At 38.2% G+C, this 19,582-nt stretch overlaps 1 protein-coding gene across 1 annotated transcript in view; it reads right to left on the reverse strand.

The window, feature by feature from the left end:
- Nucleotides 1-16,526, reverse strand: part of LOC103600263 (serine/threonine-protein kinase PAK 1) — a 39,262-nt gene extending 22,736 nt beyond the window's left edge. Inside the window, exons 1-5 of the mRNA XM_008584503.1 lie at nucleotides 16,297-16,526; nucleotides 13,125-13,296; nucleotides 10,924-10,987; nucleotides 6,856-6,904; nucleotides 1,876-1,988 (exon numbers count right to left, since the gene is read on the reverse strand). Coding sequence (XP_008582725.1) covers nucleotides 1,876-1,988; nucleotides 6,856-6,904; nucleotides 10,924-10,987; nucleotides 13,125-13,155 — 257 coding nt within the window. The 5' untranslated portion in view covers nucleotides 13,156-13,296; nucleotides 16,297-16,526. The remainder of the gene's footprint in view (nucleotides 1-1,875; nucleotides 1,989-6,855; nucleotides 6,905-10,923; nucleotides 10,988-13,124; nucleotides 13,297-16,296) is intronic.
- Nucleotides 16,527-19,582: the final 3,056 nt, after the last annotated feature.

Here is a 19,582-nt window from a genome sequence, read left to right on the forward strand (position 1 = left end):
GAATTCTTCAAGCCAGTCAGAAACCATATCAAAGAGACATAATCATCTCCAAGAAGAAGGCTTTATTCTCTACAGTACAATATCATGCACTGGGAAGGTAAAAGTCAACTCCTTTCTTTTTAAAGAAACTTAAGCTTACCGGTGTTTTAGATGCAGAAAAAGAAAGCACATTTATGAAATCTGCCAACAAAAGGGAGAGGTAGCTGGTCAATAGAAGTAGTAAAGAAATTAGAGTCCAAGACTTAGTCCAATATCACCTCCACCAATGATATCTCTGAAACCTGGGCAGGAAGCTTAATTTTTTTCAGGTATGATAGAAAAGAGCATGATATGATAGAAAGGACATGTCGGTGCTAGGAATATTCTAATTCATTTTTTTCTTTTTTAAAAAAGATGACTGGTAAGGGGATCTTAACCCTTGACTTAATGTTGCTTGGTGGTATCAGCACCACTCTCTCCCAAGTGAGCCATGGGCTGGCCCAGAATATGCAAATTCAAAACACTGATTTACTACTTACTGGCTTACTAGGCTTGAACAAGTTATTAACTTCTATAAACCTCTGTTTCCTCATCTTTAAAATATGCATAATATCTGTTTACAACAGCCAAGATACGGAACCACCTAAATGTCCATTGATGGACGAATGGATAAGGAAAATGTGGTATATACATACCATAGAATATTACTCTGCCATAAAAAAAAAAGAATGAAATTCTCCCACTTGCAACTACACAGATGAGCCTGGAGAAACTTATGCTGAGTGAAATAAGCAAAGCACAGAGGGATAAATACTGCATGTTCTCACTCATAAGTGGGAGCTAAGAGAGAAAGTAGGAAGGAAAGAAAGACCACAGTGGTGTGTTGGACTTGCAGAGGGAGAGAGCATACCTAGGGATACAAAGTGGAGTGAGGGAAAGGGGGATGGGGAGGGGAATCAGGGATAATTGGGTGGGGGACACAGGGTATAACTGCAATTTGCAGTAATGGGCATACCGCCTGTATGGATCTGGTCATCACATCTTGGGCAAGTAACAATCAGCTTTGTATTTCATGAATATTCATAACCAATAAAAAATACTAAGAAAATAAATAAATGAATGAATAAATTAAATTAAATATGCATAATAAACCCTCCTTCACAATAAGATAATGTTCTTGAAAGTGCTTCGTACAAAGTAAAGCACAACACAGATTTAGCTACAATCACTATTACTATATTGAAGAACAGAATTTTGATGAGCTGGAGTAATGGGCTGAAATGATAAAAATGGGATTAAATGAAGATAGCTAAAAAGTTCTACATTTCCAGTTCAATGCAAGCTTATGTAAATATATAGCAGAGATTTCAGTTGCCCACAAACTTACTAGGAGTAAACAATAAAACAGGCATCCTAAAAAACAAAACAAGAATAAAATTCATTTGTGTTCAGTTTGAAAGAGTCCCACTCTCTCCATAGTGGTCAGATCTCAAATGAAACATCTAGTACTGAACATCACATTTTAAGGAAATACAGACAAACTAGGAATTATTCAAGAGAGTGAGCAGGATAAGGAAAGAGTTGGGATGTAGAAATAGTTAAGGACCTAGACGTCTGACTCTAGCAGATGGGCTGAAGGGCTTCCCTGAGGCAGAACAAACAGTACTAGGATCAACTGTTACAAGATACGGCGTGGTAAGGTTCAGCCAAACCCAGAAGAATTTTCCAGCAAACAGAAGCGTCCAGCATTACACGGGGTCAGACTCAGAGCTCAGCATCACAAATGACTCTTAAATGGAGGCAGTTCTGCGTGTTGGTATTGCCCTATCCTCTAACAGCTCCACTACCCATCGTCCCAAAGGCCCTGTCCCTCTGATGGGACCCACCACTCCATACCTGTCCAGGTAGTTCACAATATTTGGGTTCTTGTTTTCCCTCATGACCAGGATCTCATTAATAATCAACTCTTTCTTTGGCTGCTGCTGAAGATTCATCTGCTTAATGGCCACCTGAAATCAGAGTACATTCAATGTGCAACCAGAATCATTCAACATTCCCTGAGCATCTGCTAAGTACCAAAACTTAAGTACTAAGGAAACAAAGATGAATAGGATACAATCTTAGCCTTCAGTAATTCACAATTTATCAATGTAGACCAGTGGTTCTTAAAGTGAGGTCCCTGAGTCAGCAGCATCAACATCATCTAAGAACTCATTGGAAACAAAAATTTTCAGGCCCTACCCCAAACCTACTGAATCAGAAACTCTGTGTTTTAATAAGCCCTTCAGGTCATTCTGATATACACCAAAGGTTACAGGATCAAACTTTAGTGTAGGAAAATACTTTTAAAAAATCACAATGTAAAAACAAGTTTATACATGCCACAGAAATATAAAATAAGGCAAATACTCTTTCAATCTGCCAATGTACAGAGATTTCATAAAGGGGAAGGTGATACTCTGAACCTGGTATAGAAAGATAAATCACAGTTGGCCAGGTTAAGCTTAGGGATGAGTCTCTAACATTTATGTGTAAAAAGATCAATAGGTTTTTTGTCTATAGAAATAAAACAAATTTCCACATAACACAAATATAAGGTACACTTTTGTTTTCAAGGCACTTTGCATCCATTTATTCTATGTATCAGGTACTATACAATGTGTTCTCAAATTTGCTAATTCATTTAATTCTCAGAGACACCTTGTGTGTTAAGTATTACTAACCTTTCAACAGATGAGAAGACTGTGCTTCGGAAAGAATATGTGACTTGTATACATAGCTATTCAGTAGCAAGGTCAGGGATGGAACCCTCAAAAGTGATGCCAATTTATCCTGCACACATAGATTACTTTTTCCCACAGTATACATTTGATAACTCTCGCCCCTGCTCAAAAACATAAATGGCTCCTGGTTGCCTAGAAATGTTCCTCAGCCCAACATTCAAAGTCCTCATGATCTGACCTATTACCTTACTTCCCACTGTATTCCTTCATACATTCCATGTTCTCCAGTCTCCCTGACTTTGTTCAGGATCTTCTCCCCATTTCAAATATCTTGCATCATTTCCATACATTCAAAAGCTACTTATGCTTTGTATCAGGCCAAAGGAAACCTCATTCTCCAAATCAAGTATACTTATTCTCTTCTTTAAAGCCCTATAAAATCATATTTATACCTCTCTATGGAACTTAGGACATGCTACCTTGCATGCCAATTAATTAGAAGTGATGTTTGTGTGTGTGTGTGTGTGTGTGTGTGTGTGTGTGTTTGAGAAGCTCAATTGAAAGCCCAGAATCCCCAGTGCCAAGCACAAGGGCTTGACACACACAGATGGTGCTCAACAAATGTTTATGAAAAGAAAGAGGGAAAGAGAAGTTAGTGAGTTGATAAGTACTTTGTTTTTAAACCACAAAAAATCAGCCATAGGCTACCATATCCCATAAGAGAATACTTTAAATTATTTGCTAAATGTTCATTCCCTAGAGATATTTTCCATTTTTCCTGCTCAGTGGACAAGAACATGAACATCTAATAGAATTAAACTGTCTTTCCAGAGCAGCAAGAAGTATAAAGAATGAATGATTCAAAATTTTATGTGAAAAACCTGACTCATTTCTTCAAGTCAAGTATGAGCAGCTTCTGCAGAAACCAAATTAATCATTAAGAATAGAAATGATTCTTTAAAACATTCTGACCACCTCCATTCCCTACCCCAAGTGAAAAAAAATTGCTTTGAAATGGAGTTAGCTATTAGGTTAGGATTTTGGCCTGGTTGTAGCTTTCTATGACAGTTGAGGATTAGTTTTTCCTAATGTTTGAAAAGCAACACGTTAATCTAAAGACATTAAGTATAGTAAGCTATTATAACACATATTGACTGGAGCCAGAAGAGCGCCTTTGGAGTTCCTCAGGCCATCCTGGAGGATGGGACAGTGCTTATGAACCTTACAGTGGTCACTGCTGGCAGCAGCAAGGAAGAAGAGAGGCAGGTAGAGGCTAACATGGAGCCTAGGGTAGGATACTGACAATCCTTTTCAATAGCTACTGACTAACTATAGCCCAAGCTAAATGCCCTTCACCTTATCAGACTCCACCTATTCAGGCTAACAGACAGCACTCCTGTAACAGAAGAACTGGACCTGAACTCTGAAGACCTAAGCTCTGGGAATGATTGTCACGCACTGGCCTTGACCAATCACAAGTTCTCTGAGCCTCAGTCTCTTCATCAATACATTAAGCATAATAATCTCAACTCTGATTCCCCTCCCCTCAGGATTGTTTTGATACTAAGATAGTGGCCAATGTATAAGTGAAGGATTTAAGTAATAAAGTAAGACAACAATGAAAATGGCAATCATAGTAATAATAGCATTTGATAAATACCTGGCACAGAGCAGCAAGAATGACAGCAGCAACATTCCCACCACTACAGTTTATTGAATGCCTACTGTATACTAGGCTCTGTGCTAGGCTCTCTATTTATATTATGTCAGTAAAAACTAACAATGACCCTGCCAAGTAAAAAATCATGATCTGTATCTTCAGGTAAGGAAATTGAAGCTAAGGCTTATAAGAAAATTACCTAAGGTCATAATCAATGTCCACAGGTCCATATGATTCTAAAAGCTTTTCTAGTCTGTTCTTTCTATTATATATATTCCCTCTAAAAACAGGCTTGAAAAATGATTGTTGGATCTGTAACTGGAAAATTTCCCAGCACTAACATGCTAATTTTCCTATATGTGACAGACAATAGCTCTGCTCTTCCCAGCTGGATAACTTCCAATAAGCACTCACTCACAAAGACTGAGAGCATCCTGCCAGCTCCACTAAAGATTTATACTCCCTGGGGCAGGAAATGAGGCCTTTCTGACCACACTACATTAGCTGATGGACTAGCTTCCATTCATAGTTTTGTAACCACAAGCCAGGCACACAATGAAATCAAATTTCTCTTTCCTGTGGCCAGCTTCTCAAACATGCAGCTTCCACGACTTCCAGGAATCACCCATTACCTTCCTGCCTCCCATCATGGGCTGCAAAGCCTAAGAGGCCAGTAACAAGATGAGAAGGGGCCCTAGTGCCTAAACTCATCTCTGCTGTGTCCTAGCTGCACTATATGCACAGGATTAGGAATCAAAGGATTCTAACCCAGTTCCTGCTAATCACTGATAGCACAACCCTTGAAAAAGTTATTTACACTCCCTGAGCCTCAAATTCCTCATCAGTAAAAAGGAAATAATGTTGCCTACCTCATACTGTTCTTTTTAGAATTGATATAATCTCCTCTTATTTATGCATCGAATTTACCATTTTTAAAATTGGCATGATAATACCATCCTTCCTTCCTCATTATTTTTAGTTTAAGGCAGATTCCTGTCAGCACTACAAGACTTTTATGTGTACACAATTGAAATTATGGCTGTTACATTAATGTATGATTTTAATGTCTGAGTGCTTGCACAGGACTGAATCTTTCACATAGTTCTTAGCACAAGGTACAGCATAAAGCAAATGCTCAGGAAAAGCTTTGTGGAATAAATAAAAATGTATATGAATAAAAATGAATAAATATGTAGTTCTTAAAGTTAATGAAGTATTTTCATAAGCACTGCTTTACTGAGTTCTTTCAACACTTTTGTGAAGTATATATTACCATACAAATTTTATAAATAAATAAAATTCAGGCTCAGAGAAGCCAAATGACTTGCCCGAGGTTGTATAAGCAGCTAAAGGTAAGCATCTAGGTCTTTGGATTCTCATCTTAAAGAACAGTGAGTAAATCGTTAACCATGATAATGATTTAAAAAGTTGACTTATGCTAGGGGGAGCCTCAGTATTTGGCTTTTAACACTTGTAAAAGACTCCCAAGAGCCCACTGAGATATTTGCTATCCCTATTAACCATGACTTTTACAGTATACCAGGGTATTTCAACCACCAAAAATATATAAGCAGCTTCCTAGCAGCTTCCCTAGGAAGAGAAGCCCAACTCTATTTTCACTGGAAGAGGAGGTGTCTCTCTCAACCTCTGAGTCCCAGTATTCTTTGAACTAAGAACTTCTCCCAGTCAGCTGCCATCCACAGCCCACCTGCTCTGCAACCAAAGAGTAGAATACGAGGAAACCCCAAGTACTCTATATTCCCCTCATGGCTTCCTTCTGCTGAAAACAAGACCTTGGGCCAGCAGGCTTTAGCAATAAAGTCAGAGTTCTCCTGGCTTAACTAAATGAGAGTGACAAAGAGGTGCCTCCAAATAAATGAGGACTTCAGTGTCCAGTGGAATCCTGGGCACAGTAATGGCAGGACTGCTAGATAAGGAGTCAAAAGACAATGGGTTTAAATCTCTTCTATATCAGATTTCTCTCCCAAGCATCAAATCTGTATAAGTAACTGTCCACTAATCAGTTCTACAAGAAAGTCTCTCAGGCAGTATCCAACCTCTTCATAACTATACCTCTACCTTTTTCTTTTTCCTTGAATAATATTACTCACTTCTACATCACCCTTACATTCAATCACCAAACCTCACAAATCTAACTGCTAAGTATCTCTCTCTCAAATCCATCCATTTCTCTCCATCTATATTGTGCTATATCACCTTAGTCCAAACCATCATCTCTCACCTGAAATTATACAATAACCTCCTGACTCACCTGGTCCACTCTCACTCCCTCCATTCTGTTCTCCACACCATAGCTGCAGTGACTTTTCCAAAATCTATTTAAGTTTCATCATGTTAGTCTACTATTTGGTTCCAGTCTGCTATAGTGAGAAACCAGAAGTGTCCCTATTGAGCTAAGAAGGGCTAAACATTAATCCAAAATAAAAAGAAACAGTAGAACCAAAGGAATAACAGTTGGTGGTGGATACTCACCTCCTGTCCTGTGGCTACATCCATTGCAGTGTACACAGTGCCTGAAGCACTGAACAGCAGGTAAGGGAGAGAGAAGGAAAAAAACACAGGTGTTCAATAAAGTGATATATAAAGTCAAAGGCAGCTTTACACACAATCTGGCAGCATAAATGTTCATAATAATAACAGCAAAAATAATCCTCCCCTGCTCCCCGGCAGCCCTCCCATTCTCATATTTGAGAGTATGGGGCAGTAAAGAGAAGGTAGGCTCTAGTAGCCAACAGACCTGAGTCCTAATGTTGAGCTTCTAACTAGTGTCTACAGTCATATGGTCTCAAGGAAGTTATTTAACTTCTCTTAGCTTCACTTTTCTCATTTGTGAAGTGAATATGAGTATATAAGAGAATTTAAATGAATTAGTTCATGTAAAGCACTTAGCCAAGTACCTAAAATATAACAGGTGTTCAATATATACTAGTTTCCTGCTCCTGCTTGCTCCTCTCCTCTCCTCCACCAACCTTGGCAAGTTGCTTTAATTTCTTGTGGCTTCAAACTCTTCTCTGTAAACAGAGATAAGATCAGATCTGTGATTTTCAACTGGGGGTGAAGGGAAAGGGTCCCTAGAGAGAATTTCAGAATGAGATTGGGGAGGGGTGGGAGATGGCTCATATATTTATCAAAAAAAAGATACAAAGTTCTGGGGTGTCAGCAATGTTCTCTTTCTTAAACTGGGTACTGGTTACATTGGTGTGTTTACTTTTTGAAAATTCATTGAGTTGTAAACCTACATATGTTATCTTCAATTAAAATTTACATTATAAAACTATAACTACTAAAAAAACTATAAAAACTTAAAGAACCACACTAAATAATCTAAAATAATCTCAAAGTGCCCTTCTCACTCTGATATATACCATGACCCTTTAAAACCAGTGTTTTTCAATCATTTATCCTGCCAAGAGATATGTGAATTTGATTTTTTGTAGTTTACATTATATGAAAAGTTTTGTTTTCATTTTTTCAAACATAAAATGATATTAAATATACTTTTTAAAACACATATGCTCCCAGAAAATCTGATACTATTTCTATTACACCCCCAAAGTAGAAGGACCTCGTCAGACACCTATACGTGTATGTATGTTTATGTACATTCACACATACAGAGAGAAAGGAGGGGAGGAGAGAGAAGTGGGGGGAAGAAATGCTAGACAAAATGCTAGGAAAGTAATGTTTATTTGAAGTAACTAAAACCCTCATTTTATGCCTACAACCATGCTATGGGTTGAATTGTGCCCCCAAAGATTCATGTATTAATCTCCACTGTAACAGTGTTGAGGGTGGGAAATCCTATTGTGGTAATTGAAAGGTAGTGCCTTTAATAGGTGATTAGACCGTGAGGGACATGTCCTAGTGAATGGAATGATCCATTATGGAGTAATAAGTTGATGGTTTGATGGGTAGTAATGAGCATGGTTCTGATGGCTTTATAAGGAAAGTGAGTGAACAGGTTAGCTCTCTGTCTTGTTCAGCCATTCTCGCCATGTGATACCCTGTGTCACTGTACAGCCACCACCAAGACGGCCCTCACCAGATGTGTCCCCTGAACTGTGGACATCCTAGCCTCCGAAACTGGAAGAAATAAGTTCTATTTCTTTATAAACTACCCAGTTTCAGGTACTCTGTTATAAGCAACAGAAACAGAGTAATACAAACCATGGACCCTATATATTTATAGGTGAGTCATTTGCAACACATATTTGCAACTGTACATGCCATATGTCAAGTACATATGGATATAATTTGAAGAAATTTAAAATTCTGATCTATTGCAAGAATGCATTCTAGGCAAGCCCTGAGGTTATGCTTCCCAGAGAAGTCAGGTCAAATGAGAAGGAAAAATCACTTGTAAGTATGCCTTGCAGTTAGAAATTATGGTCACCAGCTCACTAACCACACTCTTTAATTGGGACCCTGGCTACATGCCCATACACTGTGACCAGAAGATATTGGCCATCAAATAAGGACTGGACTATTTGCATTGCCAGTTATTTCTTCACAGCCTGATCATACCACTCCTAGCCATCTTCTGTCACAAAGTTGGTGTCTATCTTCCTATCCCCACCCCTCCCTGATCCTACCAGATATACCATTCTTAAAGGACAAACATTCCTAAGCGTCAGTGGACTGAATATTTTGGGACCATGTCCTTTGAGAACAAAGCTCTAGAAAGCTACTCAGGTCCACTGGTATAGAATACATGTATGATTAGACATATGAATGCTGGGTCCAAAAAAATAATGATCTTCAGGACTTAAAGGGCAAAAAAAAAAAAAAAGCAAGCAAAATTATAATAGAACCAATTTATCATTGATGTGGCATTTATATTTTTTAAATTATGGAATGTGGAAACATCAGCACAGGTGCTTAATAAATATTTCATTCTTCCCTTAGTACTAACAGACCTGTCAAGTAAACAAGGAAATAACATTTTGCAGATGTTGCCTACTTACAGACCTCATACATCTGTAATTAAAAAAAAAAAAAAATCATAGAAGTTTTGGAGATAATAGGCTCTCAGTCCATGAATTCTCTTCCTTAAATTTACAGATGAAGAAACTCAAGTCCAGAGAAGGGACCTGATTTGTCTATACTTGTTCATGTACCTTTCTGCTATATTCTTAATATCTAAATTTAACTACCTAAAAGGAATACCATCCCACATTACTCTGGGTCAAGCAAAATAATTTCTTCGCAAGGTGTTAATTCCCTTACACCACTTCAGACTCACAAAAGCATTTCTAATAGGAAAAACACTGGAACTAGGAAAAATGAGATCCACTCAAACCCAGAGTTGTTTTGAGGATTACATTAAACAGATGTAAATAACAGGTGTAAAATGTAGAATGCTGTACAATTATAACATCACTATATTATGTAATCTTTTATTTTATTTTCAGAAGTTCTTGGGTACATAAGAAAGAAAACTGAAACAAAATTTCATTGACTTCATTAGCAACAATGCATTCATTCCACTAACACTGACAGCCTACTATAAGGCATTTTTATTTTTCAGTTTCTTTTAAATTTTAGCTTTTTTTAGTAGGGCTGTAGAAATCTCATTATTTTTAGTTTTTATACAGAGGTATAACTTAAAGTAATTTGCACAAATCTTAAGTGTACAACTTGATGATTTTTTATGTATATATACATCCATGTGTTCACTGACATCACCCTGAAGGTTCCCTCATGCCTCTTCCCACTCAACACTCTCCTCTCAGAAGTAACCACTACTCTGATTTCTATTACCACATACTAATTTTGCCTGATGTTGAACTTCATATAAATAGAATCATACAGTATTTGCTCTTTTTTTTTCTTTCCTTTTCTTTTTTTTTTTTTTTTTGGCTGCTAGCCAGTATTGGGATATCTGTTCATGTCTAGCATTTTTTGCTTAAAATAATGGCCAAACACTTTTAAAAGACTTATCACAGTACATTGTAATTCTTTGTTTGCCCATCTCCTGCTGTTGACTTGAGGTCCCTGAAGGCAGAGACTGTATCTGATTCATAGCTGTACTCACAATAGGAACTCAGTTAAGATTTGCTGAGTTCAGTATACTGAGTGCAGCACACAAGATGCAGAGAAAAAAACAGAGAGCAGGAGTCGTGAATGCTGGCATTCACCTGGAAAAATAGGTCCCATTACACTAGCAGAAGGGTCTGTAGTTCTGGGTCCTCCATTTTTTTCATATTAGTGCCGATAGGTATCAGCACTAGGGCAAACAGGGTTCATCTGGAAAAGCAGAGCTGTAATTTGGGAAGCTGATTTTGCGCTATGAAAATAAATGGCTCCCTCTCTCACTGCAGGGGTATTTTTAGCAACATGGTTAGCTAATGGCACATCTGTCATATTAAGCACAATTCTGCCAAACCTAAAGTGAGCCCAACATAATACTTCTGGATGGGTGAGGGGTAAGGTGGAGAAAGAAGAAAAAGGTTTATGAGAGGCAAAACAAAAGTAAAATCATATATACTAGCACACACAATTTCAAGTCATTTCTCCAGAGAAAGAAAATGCCCTACTAACCCTTGTCCAATCTTCTCAAATCGTGTATATTTCTTCTTAGGATCACCCACACTCACTATGCTCCCTTTGAAAGAAACAGAGAACATGAATCATTTTTTTCCCAGATCAAGACACAAAACAGGCCCCAGTTCCCCTAGTCCCTGCAGTCAGCAAGGATTAAAGAACTAGCTCCAATTCCCAAAAAGCATACTAAGCAGGCCCTTAGCTTCTCCCCCATAAGTCCCAACCAAAAGTTTCATCTCCTTGACTGCTTTTATTCACAGTAATTAATTCCCTTTCTTAAACTCCTAAAAGCCATTCATTCATTTTTTAAAGTTCAGTCGTTCAATAAATATTTACTCATTTACTATGTACCAAGCCATACATTGAGCACTAGGAATAAAGAGAGAGATGAGACAGTTTCATCTTTTGATATACTGTTGAGATATACTCCCTGCTCTCAAAGAACTCAATCTCAGTATGGACACAGACAAGTAAGCATAAACTTCCACGAAAATATAATTGCTGTGATAAATTCCAAAGAGGTACAGAAAGAGGCACAAAAAAACAGACTGGAAAGTCTTTAGAAAGGTGATAATCTGGGTTGATTTTTACAGGATAAGTAGAAGTTAGGCAGGGAGAGAAAGGATGGAAAAGAATTACAGAGAAAATAGAGAAAAGAAAGTACAAAGATGGAGAGGTATGAGAGAGCTCACCCAGTTTCACAACTTGTATTCTAGAGATGGGGAAACTGAGACCCACAGAAGGGAAGTTACTTCTCCAAGGTCACATGGCAAATTGGTGTCACAGTTAAGATCAGAAGTTTGGTTTTTAGTCACCCAGTCCAATGTGCTTTCTACTAATACCGATTACTAGAATTTGGTACTTTTCATATACATTATCTCATCTGACTTATAAATGAGACAGGTATTAACATCCCTGTTTAAAAGATGAAAAAAAAAGAGGCTCAGAGAACAGTAGGAAATTGCCCAAGACATAAGTCAGTGGCAGGGCTGGAGCTTCAACCCAAGTGTCATAACTCCCAGGCCAGTCTGTTTTCCGTAATTCCAAGTATTACTGTTTTAAAAAAAAAATCTGGTTTAGGGAACAAGACTACACACAGAAGTAAATAGTTGGCTAGGTGAGTGGTTTTTCTTACTTCATCATTTTATGAGGGCTCTGGGTAAGCACAATTTTTAAAAAGTGAAAATTTTTTAAAAAGTCAAACAAGAATTATCAAGAAGTAGAGGGCTGCTAAACTAAAGACTCAAAATCCTCGCCTTTGGAAAACAATGCCAGTTTGCAGATTTGGCCAAATCAGTCACATCAAATCCTTTTTGGAAGTAAATAGGTATAGTAAATAAATTAAAGTGCTTGTCAAATGATTTTTTTTAAGCCCACAGATCAACCTCGTCCTTTCTTCTGCAGTTTACTGAAACACAGATGCAAGCTACAATAATATACCCCCATTTAGTCTGCTAAAGAAAGTTTCCACCTGACAGCAAGAGGCAGCATGCTCTACCTACAGGAGCACAAACTTGTGTTCTGACCTCAACCTTGTCACTTTTTAGCTGTGTGATTTTGGGTAAGGTATTTAGTCTCCCTGAGCCTCAACTACCTGAACTACAAAAATGAGGATAATAATGCCGGTCTTCACAGGGTTAATGTGAGAATTAAGTGGGAAAAAAAATCAAGAAAATATCTTGCTTGTCATTTGGTACATAATACAGGTTCACAAAATGTTAGTGTCCCTTCTCTCTTTTCGTGAGAGGTGGCAGATCTGTCTTCCTAGTCAAAGGCAAATATCAATAATCAATCACACACACACAAAAATCAATCACAGCACTCTTTCCCACCAGGTACAGACAAAGCCTCAATCTTTCTCAACACAATGCTTTAGACTATGCAGTAGATAAAAGCTATTTGTCATCTCCAAAACCCATGCCTAGGGGAGAGAAGTTCCTTGCCCTTGAGGTGAGCTGTCCATACTCTCTCCCATCACATCCCCATCCTAACATGATATCCAATCAGGATTGGTGAGACAGGGAAGGGAGGTGCATGGGCAGAGTGAAGAGAAACAGTCTGTGGCTAAGGTATCAAGCATGGCCAGCCAGCCACACGGATCAAGCCTAGGACCAGGATCTTTATAGCAGCAAAATTCCATCTCTGTGCTTGACCAGTCATAGACCAAAGGAAGGTTCAGAAAGCTACACAGTTCTTACGTAATTTCTCCAAGATCTCCTCATCAGACATTTTGGGCTTCTTCTTTTGCTTCTCAGTATTCCGGGTCAAAGCATCTGATGGAGTGGTGTTCTCAGTAGGTGAAATGGGAGATGTAGCCACGTCCCGAGTTGGAGTAATAGGGAGTGGTTCAATCACGGACCGTGTGCGTACCTGCATTGTTGGTGCAAAATTTTGGCAAAGCCAGCCTTTGTTAGCATAGGGAACCCCTCTTAGATATAGGGTTAGAACATCCACAGAACAAATCCCAAAAAACTCATCCTTTCTCCTGTGTCAAAATCTATATTACTCTTCATCTGCACCCAGGTCCATCGTCTCTGGGTAAAATGCCCTTCCTTGTTCTCACTGTACACAATGGGACTGAGAGTCTCAGTTCTCAAAATATTAAATAGAGGCTAGACAACACTCAACAGAAATTATTTAGGGGAGATTCTATCATTAGATGGGAATCCCCTTCATCTGTAACACTTTATGCTTTCCCAAGCTGAAATGAATATTGTATATTTCCATAGCACTTTGCACTGCTAATGTAACACTTAACTTTATCCTCTGAGTTACTCCCTCTTTAAATCCTGAACCCTTGCAGAAAAAGAACTACCCTTCTTCTTCAAGATGCAATACGTAGTGATTTAAAACACAGACTCTGGAACCTGACTGCTTGTGCTTAAATCCCAACTCTTATTCTTACCATCTGTATGACTTTGGGCAGGTTACTTAACTTCTCTGTGCTTCAGTTTCCTCATCTGTAAAATGGTGATAATAATGACATCTATCTTATAGGGTTGTTGTAGGAATAAATTGATTAATATGTGTGAAATGATTAGAATCATGCCCAGCAGATATCAAGCACTCAAATTTTACCTTTTAAAAATATTGCATTTCCTATTCATTCAATTACTTAACATTTATTGAGAATCTACTCTTTGCCTCATCCTGTACAAAACGCTGCCCCTATCCTCTCATTCTTGTGAAGGAGGTGAGAAAGTCATAGCTACAAGGCAGAAAAGCACAAATGTTATAAGAAATGAGCAAACTAGGGCCGGCCCGGTGGCGCACTGGAGAGTGCGCTGCTTGGGAGCACGGTGGCGCTCCCGCTGAGGGTTCGGATCCCATGTGGAGACCGGTTCCCGCTCACTGGCTGAGCGCGGTGCGGGTGCAACACCAAGGGTTGCGATCCCATTGCCGGTCCCCAGTATGGGTGTGACACCAAGGGTTGTGATCCCGTTACCGGTCAGTAAAAAAAGACAAAAAGGAAAAAAAAAAAAAAAAAGAAATGAGCAAACTATATTCCACTGAGGTTCAGAAGAAGCGATCACAGTTTTATTTCCTTTCCCCAGGAGATGCTTCAAGGTATTTATCAGATTTTTATCATAAAACTATCACAATTATCTTTTGGATGGTCTATAAGCTCTATAAGGACGGGGAATGTGTCATTCATCCCTGAGTTTCTCCATCTAACAAAAAGTAAGCATTCAAGTAAATATTTGATGGAATCAATGAATAAATAAATGGAATCCTTCAGCTGGATCTTAATGAATAGACAAGACTTTTAATAGGTTGAAATGGGAGAGAACTTTCCATGTAATGGGAACAGCAATGAGAGATCAGAGACTATGACTTCTTTCTTGACTACTCTAGCATAATGATTTCTCGATTTTCTATTCTTGTACCTGTAGACAAACTATACAACATGCACCTAAACCTATACTTTTGTGCCTTGTCTTCCTCCTTTGCTTCTCCTGATATGATTCCTTGAAAACAGAAACTCTGCCTTTTCCTTTTCTAATATTCTTCTTCTCTGGCTCCTAGCACCATTCTGCACACATAAAAAATGCCACTGTTCTATGATGGAAAGCAACCTGGACTTGGTTAATTACCTGCTTTCAAATCCTGGCTGTTTTGCTTACTAAGAGACTTTGAGTAGATCAATTTACCTATCCAAATCTCAGCTGCTGCTTCTATAAATTAGGAATTAACAATACCCGTTTAGAAAGAAATGCTATGAAGGCCAAATTTATCAATCCATCCATTCATTCAATATTTATTGCCCTCTATTACCAGCCAAGAACTATGTTAAGCACTGAAAATACATATATATGGATTTTTTCTACTTTTGAAGAGTTTAGTGGGGAAAAAAATGTTTTAAATCAACGTGCTTACAAATTTAAAATGGCCATATTAATGTGAGATATTTCAATATCTCTCCAATTTTGAAGCCCATTTTTCTTTAAAGTGACTTTATGACCTTTAAGGAAAAGAAGATTCCACAGATCCTAAGTTTGCATCCTTACAAGTCATCTAATTCCCTTGAATTTCCTCCACAGATAGAATGACTATCTCCCATAAACATTCCACCAACTTCTGCTTGAAGACCTCTCTGAATACTCTATTCCAGAGGCAGTCTTTTTTTTTCCCATTATCACAGAGTTTAAGTCCTAGATGGTTCTTTCATTACAGAGCACTCATCATAATAAAAATACTACACAAACACTAGTAGAGTATCATCTGATAGTAGGTCAGTGCTCAATGATACTAAATCAAGGAAAAGGCATAGGGACCAGATTGTTCAAAGCAAGGGTAGAAGAACTGTGGCTATTCTGAGATGCAAGAACCTCAAAGGAAGTTAAATAGAAATCACTGCCAATATCCGGCATTGAAATGTACTACTGATGTCCAGCATATTAATAGCACTAATGTATTTATAAATTCTCTTGGGTCTTTCAATATCATCAATGATGCTCTAAAAGGCTGAACGCTGCACATTTAACAGAGAGGAAAAGATCTGTAGCAAGACAATTTGTTGCTTCCCAGGAGACTGGAATAGTTTATGTTAGTCCTGCAATAAGTAACATCAATTCTGTATATCTTCCTGTCCTATCTGGAGAGTTAGCTAAGTAAACCAGGGCTGGATTGGAATAAACACCAATTACCTAGGACACTTTAGGACTATCTGCAAACCAATGATAAATAAATTCACCACTTGTCTTTAATCATACAGAAAGTATCTTTAATCAAGGTGATTCAGTGATTGCACCAGCTCCAAAATATAAGGATCTCTACCAGAATATTAAACTTCTAGGCCTCAGCACCAACCCCTACTTGCCCCTCCTCACTCTAATAAATCACAAAGCATCCAGGTTTCCAAAGACTCACAGATTTTGTGTGCTCTGGGCGTGGAGCAATCACTGGAGGTGGGGTAGCATCATCATCATCATCTTCATCTTCTGAAACTGGTGGCACTGCAGGGGTCTCAGACACAGTCTTCACATTCTATGCAGGGAAGAAAAGCCAGATTCATGCAGTCCAGCTGACTCAAAACTTAAGCTATCAGGATCACCAGTCCCCCAGAAGAGACCTGATCCTGACACACCCTCTGAAACTCACATTAGCTTCCAAGCTCTCCACCTCTATGTCTAGTCTCAGGAACTTAGTCAGCTTCCCTCTTTTCTTTTAGCCATCACTATCTGCTCAGTCCCTTTGGGCTTCCTTCTCCCACCCAAAGCCTAACTGTGGAATGGGAAGCCAGCTTCCAGCTTCTCTACCTGCCTCCCCCCGTCCAACCCCTGAATGTAAGCTCGTAGTTCTTTCTCATTCTATGAATTTTACTCTCCACAATGAACAGATAATAAAGTACAGAAAAGGATCAAAAGTTTGGAATTTTTCAAAATTTATCATTACAATTCCTTACTCCTTCCTGATATGATAAATGAAAGTCTGAACAGGATTTTTCCCTCTCTTTTTCCTCCCTTTACCAAAACCTCCTGGACCCATTATATCATCAGGGCCCTCGTCTCAACCTGAAGATACAGAATAGGAACCCCTTGTCTAAAGAAGACAATGGGCTTCTCCTCAGAGTGGATACTATCTATTTCACTAAGCTTCTGCCTTGCCTTAGAATGAGACTTGCCAGTACACTAATTATAATCTGTGGCAACTTGATTTTCCCATGTAAACTGTAACAGAGCGGGCTAAGAGTGGCAGGTTTTAGGGCAGGTCCTAGCAAAAATTTCGTACCACTACTGTTTACCACACAGATTCAAGAGACAGACTGGCTCCAAAACAAGAGATTTTTGACAGAGATCAAATAATTCTATCATTTGATCAGCAAAAGACAATAGAGGCAATAGGGATCACTTAATATATATTGATATAATTCAACAGTTTCAGATATTTTTAGAACACCTACTTTGTGCTATGAAATTGTGATGGATACTATTAACATAAAGGTACAAAGATGAGAAAGATGGTCAAAGTCCTGAAAAAGATCCTGGTATAGGAGATACACAGAGGGTAAGTTGCCCTCCTGTCTGCCACCTGGGGCCTCCTAAGAGAGGAAAGCCAAGAATCAGAATGACAGGGGACAAACAGAAGAACTAAAAAATACTAGACTAGAGCTACCAAGTGTGAGAGACTGGCTTTTACCACATTTGACATACAAAGGCAAGGAAAACTGGCAATCCCATAGGTTCTAACAGGACCTCCAGTGCAGAACATAACTTAAAAACTGACAGTACAAGGCACATCTAAGCAACTAGCTGTGGTGCCCACAGGCAATGAATCTATCCTTTTGGACTGAAATTTCATCACTTGAGGAACGTCAAGGAAGAGGAGTGATATAATTTGAGGGGTGACCTTATGTCACTTTCAGTTCTAAAATTCAATAGAGGTTCTTTCCCTGTCAAAGCACGTATTTTGACATTTTTCTGCTCTAATTTCTTTTCTCCCCACTATTCCATTCAACAGAATTTAACTAGAAAAGTAAAAGGGGAAAGAAGTGGACTCAGCAGGCTCTTTACCACCAGGTGGTCCTGGGGCTCCCCTGATGTATACTATAAAAACTAAGTCGGTTTGCTTTCTGAAACTCTGTAGAGAAGGGGATTATATTACCTTCCTCAGTAACACATTTTGTTTTCCATAGGTGGTAGCTTTGGGCAGTGGTATTAACTACTGCTGAAGTCAAGAGATCTAAGTTTTTGTTCAGATTTTTACTTCTCAGCCCTGTCCTCGGGCAAAGCTATACCACTCTAAGACTCAGGTTTCTCATATATCAAATGAGGATAATGTTAGTAGCTCTCTGCCTACCTCAGAGGGCCAACTTGGAGGATGAAATGAAGTGATGTGGGTATAAGAACATTTTGAAAATGGTAAAGAGCTAAAAAGATGTAAGGAATTAATTAAATTTTTCTTATGTTTAATAATCACAAACCTCTATTTTAAACAAAAGCCAAAAACTCGAATTCACCATCCATCCATCCATCCATCCATCTACCCATTCACTCACTGTTTCCCAGGATCTATTCTAGGCTCTGGGGCTATATTGAAGAATAAAGTTTCTGGTCCTATGGCTTACATTCTAGAAGAGGAGTCAAAAACAATCACCAAAATGTCAGGTAGCAATAAGATAAACATATGGGAATAGAGATTAGTTGGGGGTGGAAAGCTACCACTTTAGATAGGATAGTCATGGGAAGGCCTCTCTAATGAGGTCACATAAACAGTGACCTGAATGAATTGAGGGAGCAAGTCATGGGGCTGTCTGGGAAAAGGCAGATGAAAGAAGTACAAAGACCCTAAGATGGGAACATGCTTGGTGTGTTCCCACAATCTCTAGTAGTTCTACCTATGAGGCTGTAATAAAGTGAGCAAGGAGAAGAGAGGAAAGAAACAAAGTCAGAAACTTAGCTAAGGACTAGATTATGTAAAGCCACAGAGACCATAATAAAATCTCTGGACTTTATACCTAGAATAAGAAGCCATTGAAGGACTGAGCAGAACAGTGATGTAATCTACACACTTTTTTCTTTTTAAAGTACCCTATTATAATGTTTTTCACAAATTAGAGAAGATTATTTATCATAGGCAATAAAATACAACTGCCTATTTTATAACAAAATAGGGAAAATTACCAAAAGAAATTTATACATATAACTTTGATGAACTCAAGGGTTACTTGTTCTCAGTTCTTTTAAAGTATAGTCTGATGGAGTACTCAAAGCTTTTAGAAGAGTACCAAACTTATTACTTCCTGAAATGTATGAACAGCATTATATTGCTCATATACTCACACATATATGATAACATACCATCTGCCTTGCCTTAAGTACAAAAATATTCATCACATGTAAGTTTTCTATTACAACTAGGCAAAAAATATTAAATATAATCAATGATACTATTTACTTTTTTGAAAACAAGATACTAGTACCAAAGCAGAGTAAAACACAAATGTTGCTAATTCAAGAATGCATATTTTTCTTTACTTCAGATAACTTCAACTGTTCAAGAATATTTTAAAGGCATTTCTATGTAAGTTCATCCACAAGTTTGGATTTTCTTCATTACAGAAATATATGAGCAGTACCCTTGATTATATCTTTGCAATTACAGCATTTCCTTAAAGAAGAAGTACATTCTTAACATACTACAAGATGACAACAAG

The sequence above is a fragment of the Galeopterus variegatus genome, unplaced genomic scaffold (genome assembly GCF_000696425.1).
Source record: "Galeopterus variegatus unplaced genomic scaffold, G_variegatus-3.0.2 Scaffold3284, whole genome shotgun sequence".
Taxonomy (NCBI): domain Eukaryota; kingdom Metazoa; phylum Chordata; class Mammalia; order Dermoptera; family Cynocephalidae; genus Galeopterus; species Galeopterus variegatus.